The sequence below is a fragment of the Carassius carassius genome, chromosome 3 (genome assembly GCF_963082965.1).
Source record: "Carassius carassius chromosome 3, fCarCar2.1, whole genome shotgun sequence".
Classification (NCBI taxonomy): domain Eukaryota; kingdom Metazoa; phylum Chordata; class Actinopteri; order Cypriniformes; family Cyprinidae; genus Carassius; species Carassius carassius.
The window spans coordinates 10466181-10482698 of record NC_081757.1 but is presented as its reverse complement, the minus strand read 5'-3'; the positions used below and the strand labels follow the sequence as shown (position 1 = coordinate 10482698).

The window sequence follows — 16518 nt, the reverse complement described above, 5'->3', positions numbered from 1 at the left end:
AAATACTAAATTTTTTGTAAACGTTAAAAAAAGACTAAATAGGCCAACTTAAAATAAAAAAAACAAAACAAAAAAAAAACATACTAATGCCTAAACATACTCTAGCAGAATATCCTCCTCATATGATTAAAATAATAAAAGGGCATATAGGTCACGCATGCTGATTTAAAAAAAAAATGTAATTAAAAAAATGAAGAATTAAAAACTGTCAAATTGTTTATGCCACCATTTCCTTTTATTTAATTTTATAGGCAATCTACAGTTACACCTTTTTCACTATAATCCCTACTAAAGCATTAATTCAAGCTAATAAAAAAAATGGGTTTGAACAATGAACAAAATGTTAAGTTTATTCACAGGACGTACCTAATGCCGTTTCACATTTATAAAATATTTCTCAATGTTTCCCAGTTGTGTTTTAAATGTGAGGTTGACATGATACATTTGTTTTGGGACTGCAACAGGATAAAATCATACTGTACAGAAGATTACTGGTAAATCCTTTGCATACTCGGTCTCCGTATCCATATCTTTTGAATTGTAACATTTGAATCGTGTCTTGACCATGGTACAGAATGAAAAAAGTTAAATGTTTGTACATATTTGGTAAAAATATGAGTCAGGCTACTTCTCTTAAACCGTTAAAAAAACTAACCTATGACTTACATTAGAGGCCTAATGACTTTTGGTATACTTGGTCACCTCTATGGGCTGACTATAAAAATCCACTGACCTCAGTACATATTTTGATTCTACGTATATGTTCATCTATTCTGGATTTTGGTTTGATCTTTCTTGTCTTCTTCCTACACAATGTCTTTGTATTGTAAGACAGCGATTGACTGTATATGTTGCCATGGGATACCTATATCACTGCTGTGTTATTGGCATATATAGATGTTGTGTAGCATGTCTTGTAAGACATTGCAGCAAATATGTACCTTTTTTAAAGTACCTTGAAACAGTGATATATTTTGAAGGCGCTTCAACATTGCCCAAATACATAAAACTACACACAGTTGCTTTAATCTGAATAAAATCATATAACTGGACAGGAATGAGTGTCATTGACCCATATTTCAATAAATAACATTTACAATTATTAAAAATAATTTAATGAAATAACTGAACATTTTCATATTACAAATCAAAATGGATTAAAGTATGGAATCAATAAGCCCAACATAGGCTGTGGTCCTACATATTAAAAAAATATAATGCCGTATCTAAAATATAGCTACATGTAAATGCCACCTGTAAGTATTGTTTATATAATATATTCACACTTTAATGGATTATGTTTTTTATAGCACCATTAGCATTTGAACACCACAAAAAGGGCTGTTTGCAAGATGTAGTAGTGTGTAAGCCTTGTGACCGAACAACTGATTGTACAGCACCTCAGAACTGCTGTAGACACCCATTTCCATTCACTGAGTCCCATGGACACCAATCAGCACTGTCGAGGAGGTCTGCTAGAGATAAGTCCACTGAATCAGTGTCTGGTAAGAATGCAAGTTCTGGCAAGAGGTTGGGGTCAGAGTTGAAGGTGACATCTGAGGTAGAGGGTGTAGCTGTGGACGGTCCTTCTGTAACATTAACTGATGGTTCAAATGGACACTGCTTAGTGCAGTGAGGTATATGTTGTTCCAAGGCTGTGGTGTAGAATTGAAGCTCCTTCTTCAGTTCAGCGATTTCTTTTATGAATGCGGCATTAGACTGCTCTAAGGTTTGGAGTTCCTAGGTAAAAAATAAAATAAAAATATATATTTTCTTAATTAGTTTATAGACAATACAATATTGGCATGACTTCAAGCAGAAGTAACAAAATTTAAGGAATGCGGCAGTAATGCAAGTAGTGTCAAATAAAAAGTCATTTAAAACAAATTTGACCTGAGCTGCTTTTCCCACACATAAAGTTCATAGGTCATCACACCCATTATTTAAAAATATAACAATAATTCAGACTTCCTCATATTTTGTTAGTCTTAGAAAGGATCTGAGATGTGATTATTGGGTTGGATAAAAAGGGGAAACTCCTAGATTTGTACATCATCTGGAGTGAAAATGAAAGTGAATGTATGACATGTCAGATGTTGAACTGAAATAACCAGTCAGCCACTAGAATAACTAATCTGTAAGCTGTCCCAGTCATGCTCTATGTTTCCAAGAAATGCCTCCTCTGCACTGAAAGGTTGTGCAATACAAATGCTCCTATACACACACACAGACTATAAACTATTCATTAACAAACACACAAACAATATCCTCCAGAGAAATAGACCTTCTTATGAAATGTATGATTATGGCACATTACTTCATGATTCCAAGTAAGAATATAGGCTATGTGGACAATAACAATAATAAAGAATAAAAGGTAAATATATAGTTGTGTGAGTAATGCAAATGAAAAGATACAACAAATGCATGGATTTGAAGAGGTAAAAAATAGGGACCGAGCAACACAAACCCATTAAAAAGGGGAAAAAGAGAGTGTCAAAGGTTTTAATTTGCTATTCACCTCATGCAGTATGTCTGCCTTCTCTGTGTGTTTTCTGCGACTCTTTCGAGCTGCATCTCTGTTTTTGTCTCTGCGATGGTGCCTGTGGTCCTCTGCATGTGTGCTCTAAAGACAATCATCAGATCATATGATTTACACTATATAATATAAATATAGATTTATTTATATATAAACAAATAATACATATTTTAGATATAACAAAATAATACAAAATATAATAATAATAATATTAATATTTTTTTGCTTGTAATAACTAAATCATTAATAATTAATTATTGAAATTAATTCCTACCCAATCAAGAGGACTTTGCGAATCACTTTGAGAGAAAGGACTTCCCTGGTCAAAGTTGTCCATGACAGCAGCTGGCATCTCCAAGTGCACTGATGCTTTTCGACAGTTAAATCAGAACAAAATGCTTGCATGTATACTTTCAGAATAAATCAACGGTCTTTAGTAGTATTTCAGTACTGCACGAAATGTTTCTAATTGAAAAGCAAGCGCGTTGAAAGAATGCTGAAGCAGAAGTAGGCTAGTCTGAACTACTGAAGTAGAGCGCCTGGTCATGATTTAAACTGCTCCGAGGTCTTTGTGATGTTGTCCGTGGGCGGCGGAATGAGCCAATAGCTCTGTGAATGGCCTGACGCAACAGAGAGCTGGACTCGAATGTTTTCGGTTTCGAATTATTTTAAATGGCCCGGTTAGCGGAGCAGGGAGATCATGGCTTCCGGCACGGTACTGCCAGTATGTAGGCTGTTCATTTCCCGCTTTACACTGACAAATACTGGGAATTCCAAGCAGGAAGTCCAAAGGGGTGTAGCTGTGAGGGATCTGAAGGCTTATGTAAGATATTATCTACAGGATGTCATTATTACCGAAATTAATATAACAAATTGACAAAATGAATCCAGCATTTTTTTAAATACTCATATAATTTAGTAGGAGTTACAAGCTTCTGCATGGAGAAATGTTTGCAATCGTGTCTTTCATTTACAGGCATATGGCGGCAACTAATGGACAGAATCTGCTGCAAACATAAGTGCTGCATTTTCAAGGAGGGGAAAACTGATACAAATTAAACAAACAAGGAATTTACCGTAAGGGGGGTTGTGCTGTCCAACAGTTAATGTAGATGCTAGACTTTTCTTTCGATGAAAGCCAAAGGACACTGACAAACATTAAAACTATTCAATTAGCTACACATTTTAGACCACAGTATTTCTGATTCATCATATGTTTATAATGAGATATAAACAATAAAATGATGATTGTACCCCATTACAAATGTATTATTATTATTAATAATAATAATACCATACTGTACTATGCTGCAATAAACTCCTTCACTGAGGTCTTCTCATTAATATTCTCATTATTTTTCTTAATTGTAATTTACCATAAACCCCACTAATACAAATGTTCTCTGTATTAATGTAATTATGGTTGCTTGTTTGTAATTTTTTATATTTTATTTTTATTCTAAAATATTCACCCTTAACCCTATTAATAATTAATATTTGGCAGAAGGTTTTGGCACAGAAGACCCCAAGTGACATGTCATTACTAGTTTTTATTATTTTTTAATTCTTAATTTTTTTCCATGAATTTTGTCTTTTTACAGATACATATGTGCAATTCAGACAACCTTGCTTTCATTAAATCCTATAGGTTAACTGAGTAAAATCATTACATTTTCATTTATAGTGTTTAAATTAAATTAAAATATGTAAATATTAATATGCTTGCATATAAATCAAATTAAATTGTAAATATAATAGTTGTTTTTCTTTAATGACACTTAAAACTATAAATATGAATAAGAATTAACAAATTTAATCTATACATTTTGTAAAAGTTTATCAGGGGTTAAAATAACAGGCCATAGCTTACTCCTCTTAATATTTGACACTTTGTGCTATAACAATTAAGTTAGTTTGATTTTAGTTCCCCTAATAACACTTTGGCTGATACATCATCATCCATGCTAAACTTATATCTAAATATGTAACAATTTAAAAGTAAATCCACATTGTTCACCCTCTCCCGTCCTACCCAAATAACAATACGGTTAAACTAGAATGGATGACCAAGCGATCAAACAATCAGTCAGACAAAAGAACGTGAGACGAACCTACTTTACAAGAAGTCGTTTTGGTGGAGCTCACATGTTTAGAAAATGCACATAAGGGGGCGCTATTGAAACTACTGAATTTACAATAACTTGCAGACACGCCCTTGCCGGGGTTTTTTCCTGCGCCAATAGAAAAAGGCCAAGAATGAATGACAGCTTGAACAGCCAATCATATACCTTCAGCTCCATCTTTTCGAGCTCTCTAACCAATCATAGTGTAGTTCTCATTACCTGTGATGCTAAAGACTGTTGTGGGTCCTTAACCTTTCTGTATAGAGCTCTTGACAATGCTGGAAAAACAACCATCCTGAAGAAGTTTAACGGCGTGTCAGCACGATCTCTCCAACATTAGGCTAAATACACTCGATCATAAAGAGCACGGCAGAAAATCTGATGGTGTTATATAAGTTTTGCATAAGTACGAGGTTGAGAGCATTATTAGATGCTAATTTTTAATTAAACTAATTGGCAAAAAGGCAATTATTTTGGATGCGATTAATCGTTTGACAGCACTAATATATATATATATATATATATATATATATACACACACACACAGAGAGAGAGAGAATGTGCAGGTATACAAACGGTTTACCAATGTTACTGTGATACATAAACAAGTGAATTATTTTTTGGTTCTCTTTTTCTTCAGAGAGACTATAGGTTTAAGATGAATACCAGGGATGTAGGTGGCCAAAAGTCACAGATCATACTGGAGGAATTATTTTGAGAGTACAGATGGACTAGTGTGGGTAGTGGACAGCACTGACAGATTGAGACTGGAGGACTGCAGGAAAGAACTGGGGGCTTTATAACAAGATGTTAGTGGACCAATATCTTGGACCTATGCAGAGTTTTATACATTTGATACATTGGCATCTTTTAGTGAACATAAAAGGCCACATAGTTGTGAATCAATAAAATGTGGTGTGTGGGTTTCTATATACATTACACTTTGTAATTAATGCATTCTCTTGAATAGCAATTAGCAGGAGCCACTCGGTTAGTTTTTGCCAACAAACAGGACCTACCTGGTGCTTTATCAAAAGATGCCATTCAAGAGGCGAGTCTTTTGTTAAACACAGTCATCTGTATTTTTATGAAACGGAATTGCTGTTGGAGAAATCTGTAAACATGCTTGTTTTCTAAATGTTGTGCAGGTTTTAGCCCTTGATGACATTAAGACCCATTACTGGTGCATTGTGGGATGCAGTGTTACATGTGTGGACTGGCTATTTAGATATAGCAGCTCGGCTCTTCACAGCTGACTGATGTTTTAACATTGGAGATGGACAATGAAAAAGAAAAACCCTGAATGGACTGAATATGCAATGCAAATGTTTTTCCAAATAAGATGGATGTCTAAGTAGCTGTACTACCAACAGGTAGTGAGTTTTTGAAAGCCCACAAAGCGATACACTTTAAAAGCTTGGAAATAGAAGCTAAATTGTTTTCCTTGCATGTGGTTCAACACCATTTGTAACTAGCCGAGTGTTCAGCTGCATTAAAAGATACATCATGTCTCCAAAGAAAACTCCACCTCAAATCTGGTCATCTTTCTAGAACAAGCTGCGGTCTTTTTACTGCCATTTAAAATTACAGGTCAGTCTTTAGCCTTCCTCTTTTGATTGAAGATCATGAGAGGGAGGCCGCTTCTAATCTAGCCACATTTTATATTAATCTTTCCTCCCCCTCATCAGAACAATTAAAATACCCTTTAAAAGGGTAGCAAATAACAGCATTGCTGCTTTTTAAACTTTAACACGGTTCAAGTAATCTTCCCAAGAGAAACAAGTTTAATTGAGCTTGAATTTCTCAATGGAAACAATTAGATTAGTGCTGACACTGTAGAATAACCATTTTTTGGTGTGGTAAAGCAGCAAGTAAGTAAACATGACACAACACTACTTCTAGCTCGAGTGTGAAGCTTTACATACCAACACCAAGTTGTAAAAAAAAATAGACCATTCATGATGCATAAATCTAGTGCTGTGTGAGCCTTTTGCTTTACAAAAAAAAAAGGAAACAAAAACACACAAACAAGGTGATGACTCACTATTTGAAACTGCAAATTCAGGAGACTTTTATTTTGCAATCTTCAGAATAAAGACAAAGAAAAAGTCACGAACACCAGTCACTTTAGTTCAGCAGATCTATAGTACAGGGATGAACATCAGGTTTCAGCAAGTTCAACTTCTCCGATGCAATTTAAGTGACCTGGGGGTTATAAAAGAAAGTGTCTGAGAGACTCTTAAACTAGTACATTTAAATAGTCTACATTTAATCAGAATTATCAATCAGTCATAACACATCAGACTGGGGCGATATAAGTCATCATTAAAAATGGAATCCAAAACCAAGCCAATATGAAACGAACCTTTAAAGTCAGTCACAAAACTACCTGAGGGGAAAGAGATAAGAATCAGCTAAATGTTTGACAAGTACAGATTTTAAATTGAATCCATTTACTGAGGTCAGAGGTTACCATTCAGTCAGATAAATCAGACTGGGGCGGTATCGCAGTCATCACACCTAGTTCACATACAACTAGTTTATAAAAAAAAAAAATAAAACCCCAAACACCCACACAACATACCAGCTTCAATACGTTCAAGGGAGCAGAACTTTAAGAATCCCCTGCAGTCCTGAAAGGAATCAATGAGGGGGGGAAAAAAAAAAAAAAATTAGGGAACATCTGAAGAGAAAACATATCTACGTTAAAGCTGGTCCTTCTCAGACTGTTGGTAACCCCAACGAGTCATCCCCTTATTGCCCAGGCAATACCAGTGGGTTCACCTTTTCAGGTTCTGGTATTGACACCGGGCGTAAGACATGTGCAGATTACATCATAAAAGGACCAGCTGCAATAGGGTCATTGTTTATTAGAAACAATTCTCACCTGTTAACTCCCCACATCAGGTGTGCCACCTAATAGATTAAGAAAAAAAAAAACTTATTAGGTTTCAGATGGGAGAGCTACAATAAAATGCAGATACAAATGTCAAATCTGTAACATCAGTAAGCTTAATTTAATTTATCAGCAGGACTTCAGACGAACGAGACTGTAAAAATCATCATAGTTACAGATGGAATCAAGCACTGAGAGGTAAAAGTTAACTAAAGACAATATCCAACGGAATGATATAGTAAGTGCATATGCTTACCCGTTGAGCGTACTACAGATGTGAAACCTTTAGAGAGAGAAAACAAATCTGGGTGTCACTTCAGACACAGAGCATGCAAAATGTAGGTGGAAACATGTACTGTAACGTCATTCACAAAGACTTATCAACAGGTTTTCAGACGAACGAGATTCCAAAAAAATTAATCATACATTACAGAGGGATTGAGTATTAATAAGTAGCACATGGGAACAAGTAATCTTACCCAATACCACCAAAAGGACTTGAGCCACTCAGTCTTGGACAAAAAACAGCCCTGTCAAGAAAAGAGGAATGATGTAGACATAGTCATAGTCATATGTAAAATCAGAATGATACGCAGCAAATAAGTCTCTCAGGTGTTCGTGTCTTTTCACAAAGGATCAAAGTGAGCTAAGTATCTTCATCACAGAGACTGAGCTAAACACTGCATTTAAAAAAAACAGCAGTACCTCGGGAGTTCCAGGTCTTTGGTGAGAGCTCATCATGCAGGCACTACCTAAAAGACAAAGAGCTTTATTAAAACTATAGAGAAACAAAACCAAGTTCATTGCGGTCTGACCAGGGTTTTGGGGACTATAACACAATGGGTCAATAAAGTGGTCTAGATATTAAAAACCCTCACCTCATGATGTACCCTGACCAACACGACAAAAGGAGGCAAATTACCTAGAGAGGGGAAGGGGGAGAAAAAAAAAAAAAAAAAAAAAAAACGCATTTTAAACAAATTAGCCACGGTTATAAAAATAAACCAAACCTGTACATAGTCTGATCATACTTTGGTGACTAGAATGCCATGTGACAAATCTGTCGTCCAGTTAAGATATAAATACTTAAATCACTTCAGACAACAGATTTGATACCCTAACTTGGAATTCGAAAAACTACTTACCAACACAACCCATGGTCATCATGCTCTCAAGTTCATGAGAAGGATGCCTTAAAATAAAACATAACAATTAGTTCCTGCAATAGGGAGGTGACTGGACTAGTCATCTACCTTATGTCAGAACAAAAAAGGCAAACATCACAGGAATTCAGACATATGCTTGTCTTTTGAAATCATCATAAATGATCGGTCTTAAAAAGAGGACCGTCAACACTTGGAGAGCTTACCTTGAATTTAACAGATCTCGGTCTACTCATCCCAGCAGAGGGCATGGAAACTGCAAAACAAATCCTTTAATAAGTGCCTGCATTCACAAACAAGCTAACAATAATGCTTTGCACTGTGAACTAGATGTCCAATGCTACTCAGTTAAGAACCGTTACATCAAAGCAATTCAGGAAGAGAGAATTCAGAGGTCATCACAGTAGCACTGGAAGTCAATTCATACATTCAGCACACAAGTGCTGCAGTTACTTCTTGGATGTGGTAGACCACAATTCAGGCCTAAACCACAGAACTAAGATCCTGGATCAATTAAACTTCGTTATAAAAAGGAGCCATGCAGTACATGTATGTAATAAACTAATATGCAGTAAAATTGGTTTCATTAGATGTTATGGTTTCAGTTAAGAGCTCCTTAATATCAGGTTTACATATGCAGCACAATCTAGCATGTAAAATGCATCCAATAATGCCGATGGAGTATTGTGCCCTTATAAGCAGCGGTTTAACGCAATATTTAAGTGATCTTCAAATACGAAACTGGCCAAAAGATTAAATTAATTAGATTTCCATGTATGCTTTAGGAAAAGCACTAAGAATTGCACCCTTACCTTCCCATAAGCCCATGCAAGTCATGCTCCTCGTGGTCGACAGCTGCAAAAGAAAACCGTGCAGTTGAGACACGTGTTTGAATTTGAAGCTTTCAGAACACGGAGGGTTTCCAATAAAATTCCGCGAAATTGACGTCAGTCTCTCTTCAGATAAATATAGTGCAATCACAGTATTTCAGTACAGGTCTGTGAGTTATCATCATTGAGAGATCTTGCCAAAGTCTTAAAAAAGCAAACCAGCAGAAAATACGTTTTAATAACGTTATAGAAGCATGTAAACTTTGATAATAATTGGAAGATTTCAAATAATAGCAATAGATAAACCAGGATGGGTTCAGATACAAATCAAGAGACTCGTGGGCCAGCGGATTGGAAATACCCAGAAGTTACCTAGTTAAGGACTACGGACTGGAATATACGTGTAAATGCATACTAAGAAAAAAAATAATTACATATAACTTAAGAACACTTTGTAGAAAACGACGCAATAAAAAAAACTGAACAACTACACCATAGATAATATAGATACTGCAAAACACCTTACCAGAGAAGAAGCTGCTCCAAAATGGACGAAGGGAAGGTCTCGGCGCCTTTTATACTTGTCACGTAAAATCCACGCCCATTTTACAAACAACCAATGAGGTTACTGGATCGCTTTTTATCAAAAGCGCCAACATTCGTTGTGGTTTATGAATTAAACAATTAATATTTAATATTAAAATAATAAACTGTAACTGCACAAAAGTATGTAAAACATTTTTTTCCAGTGCACATAATAACATATATAGCAAAACTAATAAATGCAGCATAGTGAGAGCAGACACTTAGAGGCAAAATAATGTATAACACAATTTGAACGTATAACACACGTATACGAGTATCACATACACAGCTGTAGAAGTTTTATTATTATAATTATTATTTATTTATTTATTTATTTTATTTTTGTTTGATTGTTGATTTGTAATATAAAAAGCAGATGAAAATCATAACTGTCAATTTTTAAGATTCACATTTTCCACTAGATGGCACCATATCTGCACCGATATAAGTTGCTGTTAGGCCTACAATTGATTTGAAACTGCAAAGCTACTCACAGTAGTCTACATCTATGTAGTATGTAGTATGTACAGTCGTGGCCAAAAGTTTTGAGAATTACATAAATATTAGTTTTCAAAAAGTTTGCTGCTAAACTGCTTTTAGATCTTTGTTTCAGTTGTTTCTGTGATGTACTGAAATATAATTACAAGCACTTCATATGTTTCAAAGGCTTTTATCGACAATTACATGACATTTATGCAAAGAGTCAGTATTTGCAGTGTTGGCCCTTCTTTTTCAGGACCTCTGCAATTCGACTGGACATGCTCTCAAACAACTTCTGGGCCAAATCCTGACTGATAGCAACCCATTCTTTCATAATCACTTCTTGGAGTTTGTCAGAATTAGTGGGTTTTTGTTTGTCCACCCGCCTCTTGAGGATTGACCACAAGTTCTCAATGGGATTAAGATCTGGGGAGTTTCCAGGCCATGGACCCAAAATTTCAACATTCTGGTCCCCGAGCCACTTAGTTCTCACTTTTGCCTTATGGCACGGTGCTCCATCGTGCTGGAAAATGCATTGTTCTTCACCAAACTGTTGTTGGATTGTTGGAAGAAGTTGCTGTTGGAGGGTGTTTTGTACCATTCTTTATTCATGGCTGTGTTTTTGGGCAGAATTGTGAGTGAGCCCACTCCCTTGGATGAGAAGCAACCCCACACATGAATGGTGTCAGGATGCTTTACTGTTGGCATGACACAGGACTGATGGTAGCGCTCACCTTTTCTTCTCCAGACAAGCCTTTTTCCAGATGCCCCAAACAATCGGAAAGGGGCTTCATCGGAGAATATGACTTTGCCCCAGTCCTCAGCAGTCCATTCACTATACTTTCTGCAGAAGATCAATCTCTCCCTGCTGTTTTTTTTGGAGAGGAGTGGCTTCTTTGCTGCCCTTCTTGACACCAGGCCATCTTCCAAAAGTCTTGGCCTCACTGTGCGTGCAGATGCGCTCACACCTGCCAGCTGCCATTCCTGAGCAAGCTCTGCACTGGTGGCACTCCGATCCCGCAGCTGAATCCTCTTTAGGAGACGATCCTGGCGCTTGCTGGACTTTCTTGGACGCCCTGAAGCCTTCTTTACAAGAATTGAACCTCTTTCCTTGAAGTTCTTGATGATCCTATAAATTGTTGATTTAGGTGCAATCTTAGTAGCCACAATATCCTTGCCTGTGAAGCCATTTTTATGCAACGCAATGATGGCTGCACGTGTTTCTTTGCAGGTCACCATGGTTAACAATGGAAGAACAATGATTTCAAGCATCACCCTCCTTTTAACATGTCAAGTCTGCCATTCTAACCCAATCAGCCTGACATAATGATCTCCAGCCTTGTGCTCGTCAACATTCTCACCTGAGTTAACAAGACGATTACTGAAATGATCTCAGCAGGTCCTTTAATGACAGCAATGAAATGCAGTGGAAAGGTTTATTTGGGATTAAGTTAATTTTCATGGCAAAGAAGGACTATGAAATTCATCTGATCACTCTTCATAACATTCTGGAGTATATGCAAATTGCTATTATAAAAACTTAAGCAGCAACTTTTCCAATTTCCAATATTTACGCAATTCTCAAAACTTTTGGCCACGACTGTATACTGTGCATAATGTGCTTATTTTCTGTATTCATCGATTCCCTAGATGACCCACCCTAATTATCAAACTGTCCAGACCAGTCATAATAAGAGAACACTGCATGGGATATAGTATCCCACAATGGAATGCGTCTGGCTTGACCTTCCATTCCAGTGTGTGATGAATGCTGAACCTTATCAACCACAATGTTTAACATGACTATTTTGCTATGTTAAGAATAGAATACTACTATACAACTTTTCTTAGTATGTGTATTTGTATTTCCAAAATGTATTTCATTGAGCTTCACTATATTTGGCATATATCTATATATTTTGGTATATGTATTTGCTGTTTAAAACATTATTATACTTTTTTTTTTTAATGTATGGGAAATAACACTACAACACTTTTGAGCAGTAGAACAGAATCAAGCCAAACTGATTGATTTTTTTCTCACTTTCATTTTTATTATAAGTACTGCTTTGTCACAATGCAGATTAAATGAGACATTACAAATACAAATTATCCTGCATTACATTAGGAAACTGGGTTCAGCAAGTAAGTTAGACAAGATAAATAAGTCCCAAGAAAACAAAAGCCATCTTCACTTTATCTCTAGGCTCAGTTATTTATATACTTCACTGCCAGTGATATTACCTGTTGATGACATTAAAAAAAAAAAAATTCCATGAGCTCCCAGTTTTTTTTTTTTTTTTTTTTTTTAAGAGTTAACTCTTTGGTACAAAACCTGTAATTTACGTTCATCGCCAAAGTACAGGAACTCTGCTACTGTTCACAGCTCATAAACATTATCACATCAAATAAAAAAGATCTGTCCACATTGGATAATTATAGGCCTCGTGTTTCCTCACAAGGGAACAAAGATCAGGTAGACGCCTCTTTAGTTAGCACTGTGATAACAAATTTATACACTGATAAAAAGTTCAAATATTGACCTTTCATTTCAGGTTACATAATGATCAGTTTAAAACAAGATCGATGGTTATCAGTTATATGCAATTTATATGCATATTAAATATTTGAGCACATTTAAATTAATAAATGAAATTACTCATCAATTTGAAAATACAAATCAGTCTGTTCTGCTGTTATCTGAATTCTGCTAAAACACGATTCCTGTTCAATTCAGTTTTGTTTGATGGTGTGGATGAAGAGGAGGTTGATGATATAGGTGTCAGTGTCACACTGTACAGATTGGCAACAAAAGTCTCCCATCCTCGACGGAAAGCTCTGTCCACGGCCTAAAAGTAGAAAGGCAAAAATAAATGATAAAGCCAATTTATCACAGAAAACAACACCCTTTATATGAACATACATCACTGTTAATTAGGAAGATGTTTGTTCAGTTCTACAGGGTCATTGCTCTGACAGAGAAAGAATGTGCCCTTATTAGCTGAACTAAAGGACAGAATGGAGGTGACAGGGTTGTGTGGTTATTCACATACATTCCTCTAATCAAGGTCACCTTGTGTGCAAATGAAAAGAGTTGTTGTCCCTGTATCACTTCCATCTGTCCGATGACCATATAAGAGAAAACAGTTCAAGAAAAGGACTAATACACAAGAGGGTGGGAATAAGGATATAACTATTAGGGAGGGTGGAGAGATGAAAAGGAGAGACAAGCATGCTATATTACACCAAATGTAAACAGTTATGGCCTGATGGACCCTATAGCAGAAATAACAGACTGCTTATTTCTGCACAATGCAGAAAAAGGAACTTTAACCCATATGCCTCTATAAAATATCTTCCTTTTTTAAACCACAGATGGTTATAGAGTAACCATAGCCCTGCCTGCTTAAGTGACCTGCCAAATAGTAGCTATTAACTCCTTAAGACTGAAATATTATAAGTAGATACTGGGATGATGCATAGGACATTGAAGGTATCGCAGTTATGCTCGGATTTATTCACAATGATATTATTATCAAGCAAAATTTGGAAATGGTCTGTAGACTGTCTGTTTAAGGTGCAATGCAAACCAATATTTTGTATTAACTATTGCCATATTAAACACCAATGGCACAAATATGGGAACACATTTAGTCTAGTTATAAAATAGCACTGCCATACGCTTGTATCTTTATCTACACACTGTTATGTGAACAATCAGTCATTAACTAATGTAATCTTACGGTGTTGTATGCAGTTTCTGTTTGATTCACTAAAAAGAATCGACTCATTAGAATCATTCGTTCTGACTAAGCGGGTTGCGGCCATGGTTTTATTCACCAAAAAGAATCGTTGCGATAGCAACGGCGATTTAAGTAGATTGCAGTTAGGGTATTTTAGTAGCTACGATATTTAGGCGGAGGAACGGACGCCAACGAAACCGAGCGCAATTCGGCGCAATTTTTCAAAATGAATTAAACAACCAACCCTAAGGACTAAATCTCACCTTGCGATAATTCTTCAAAGTGGTCCTCTTTATAACTTCCATTGACTCTCCATTCAGTTTGCCTTCTGCCTTCTTCTCTTTTCTTGTATCTTCCATTTCCCGTTTTCCCTCTTTCTTCCCTGATAACAGAATCTGGTCATCAGCATGCTCGCTCACAGAGAAATGGATCAGTGTTGCCGTTTTGCTGTTTTCCAGGGTTTGGGCTACTGGTGAAACCTCTGGGTTTAGATCTACAGAGGTGGGCTTGTTGGTCTCATCACAGAGTTCTTTTTCTGAGTAAAATTTGTCATATTTTCCCTTCCTGGAGCTCATCCTGCTCCAGCGGCGACTCAGTCTGCTGGGCTTTTTCTTCAGTAAAGTGATCCCATCATCATCCATCATTCCCTGATTAAAATCAACCACATGGTCATCTTCTTCTATCCAGCCTGGAGCTGTACTATTGTCTTGGGTGCTCCGGATTACGGTTCCTATCTGTTCCTCTGTGGTCTCTTTTTCCATCTGTACATTGTCTCCAAACACCTCATCCAAGCGCCCATAGAATCCATTAGCCTTGTCCAGAAAAGGAGGAGAACAAGGGGCCTTGTTCTTTCTGGAGCTCCTGCCGATAGTCATGGTCTTGTGAACTAAGGAGGAGATGTTAATCCAGTCTTTGCAATCTAAAGAGGAAGGAAGGAAGAAGGAAACATGTGACTTTGACGTGTGATGGTGGTCATCTGTTAAAAATGTTGGGAAAAGATCAGCCTTATATTTGTCATGAGAAAATTTTCAGAAGACATTTCTTACACAATCAAACAAAAGAAGAAGAGCAGCAGCATGTAGGCTTCCTTTGGGCTATTGTCGAAATTAAACATGGCCTGAGGTTTATCTCTCCCCTCCATCCCACATTAATGTGTGTTTATCAGTCACGTCATAGGCACACTGTTTAAAGTTCATTCTGTGTGTATACAGCGTATCAGTAAGTTTCTATTTAGGAACAGCATGTCTCCTAAAATGACAGGCTACTCTCTGCTTTATGACTTTTTGATAAGATCAACTCCAGCCTGTCATTGACTTTGACTCCAATTGGTTGTGCTGGAACTGCAGCTGGTGCCAAAACAGATGACTCAAAATCACTCATAATGTCATACTGTGCAGAGATTTACACAGTCATTATTGCACGTTTTTGATATTATTCATCTAAGGACGTGCATTAAGCTGGGCTTTCCATATATTTCACAAATAGTTGAACTACAAATGAAATGGAACATGAAATTAAGAACAAACTATGAATATTTTATCACATAAACGTTTTAGTAAAGCCCATAACTTACATATAGGAACTTAAAGTTAAAAGATATCATAATACATGATTGATGAGAACATATTTTAATTTAAATGCTGTGCTGAAGACTCCAAAACTTTGGAAATGTTAAGGCAGAATTAGTGGTGTAGTTTTCTTATGTTTGAAGATTTCTCAGTACTGGTTTGAACGTGTCGTATATAAAATTCAAAATGTTTCAGTAAAGGTTTTGCTGTTTGAAAGAAAGGAATTGACTAATTATAGTATATCATTTGATATTGTCAATTATAATTTATACATAAAAAATAATATATTTTTACCTGTACTGCTATACAAATAAAGAGTCTTATTTATCTATTCAGAATGCTTCATAATAAGCTTAAATATGTATACACTTAACATACAATGCAAAAATGTGAATGACAGAAAAATTAATAACAATAAACATACAAAACAAAACCAAGATCACTGGAGGTTAGTAATTTACCTTGTTGGTGTTTTTGCGTGAGTCTGCTCTCACTCGCTCTCTGTGTTCTGTGCCCAACTCACCTTACTCTGACACACACAATTGTCACACTGTCTGAACCGGTCGTCACTCAAGCACACTAATACCTCCC

At 36.3% G+C, this 16518-nt stretch overlaps 2 protein-coding genes, 1 long non-coding RNA gene and 4 other non-coding genes across 12 annotated transcripts in view; all 7 read right to left on the bottom strand.

Annotated features, from left to right (window-relative positions):
- Positions 1 to 9958, bottom strand: part of LOC132118923 (uncharacterized) — a 350882-nt gene extending 340924 nt beyond the window's left edge. Inside the window, exons 1-11 of one of the 5 annotated variants that reach the window (XR_009426079.1) lie at positions 9534 to 9958; positions 8928 to 8977; positions 8704 to 8750; positions 8437 to 8480; positions 8264 to 8310; positions 8038 to 8088; positions 7815 to 7841; positions 7550 to 7578; positions 7247 to 7295; positions 7028 to 7051; positions 6726 to 6867 (exon numbers count right to left, since the gene is read on the bottom strand). This is a non-coding gene — a long non-coding RNA (uncharacterized LOC132118923). Of the gene's footprint in view, positions 1 to 6725; positions 6868 to 7027; positions 7052 to 7163; positions 7183 to 7242; positions 7296 to 7540; positions 7579 to 7814; positions 7842 to 8037; positions 8089 to 8263; positions 8311 to 8436; positions 8481 to 8703; positions 8751 to 8927; positions 8978 to 9533 lie in introns of those variants that run through there. The other 4 variants (XR_009426076.1, XR_009426081.1, XR_009426080.1 and 1 more) reach the window with 4 other exon arrangements.
- On the bottom strand, positions 320 to 3374 carry LOC132118724 (basic leucine zipper transcriptional factor ATF-like). The gene is made up of 3 exons (XM_059528660.1): positions 2814 to 3374; positions 2522 to 2626; positions 320 to 1740 (listed from the first exon to the last, which is right to left on the bottom strand). Exons 1-3 carry the CDS (start codon positions 2889 to 2891, stop codon positions 1402 to 1404), a joined length of 522 nt encoding a protein of 173 aa, XP_059384643.1. The 5' UTR covers positions 2892 to 3374; the 3' UTR covers positions 320 to 1401.
- Positions 6929 to 6995, bottom strand: LOC132128834 (small nucleolar RNA SNORD31). The gene has a single exon (XR_009428392.1). It is a non-coding gene; the product is annotated as a small nucleolar RNA SNORD31 (small nucleolar RNA).
- LOC132128828 (small nucleolar RNA SNORD31) lies at positions 7119 to 7187 on the bottom strand. The gene has a single exon (XR_009428391.1). It is a non-coding gene; the product is annotated as a small nucleolar RNA SNORD31 (small nucleolar RNA).
- Positions 7379 to 7505, bottom strand: LOC132128839 (small nucleolar RNA SNORD22). The gene has a single exon (XR_009428394.1). It is a non-coding gene; the product is annotated as a small nucleolar RNA SNORD22 (small nucleolar RNA).
- Positions 8162 to 8226, bottom strand: LOC132128817 (small nucleolar RNA SNORD29). The gene has a single exon (XR_009428389.1). It is a non-coding gene; the product is annotated as a small nucleolar RNA SNORD29 (small nucleolar RNA).
- A 2702-nt stretch (positions 9959 to 12660) lies between the features above and the next one.
- sb:cb1058 (uncharacterized protein LOC394209 homolog) lies at positions 12661 to 16518 on the bottom strand. 2 transcript variants are annotated; one of them, XM_059528659.1, is made up of 3 exons: positions 16389 to 16518; positions 14623 to 15278; positions 12661 to 13465 (listed from the first exon to the last, which is right to left on the bottom strand). In XM_059528659.1, the coding sequence occupies exons 2-3, from the start codon at positions 15232 to 15234 to the stop codon at positions 13313 to 13315; spliced, it is 765 nt and encodes a 254-aa protein (XP_059384642.1). In that variant the 5' UTR covers positions 15235 to 15278; positions 16389 to 16518; the 3' UTR covers positions 12661 to 13312. The 2 variants fall into 2 exon arrangements, with proteins under 2 accessions (XP_059384642.1, XP_059384641.1); XM_059528658.1 differs by lacking the exon at positions 16389 to 16518 and adding an exon at positions 15406 to 15689.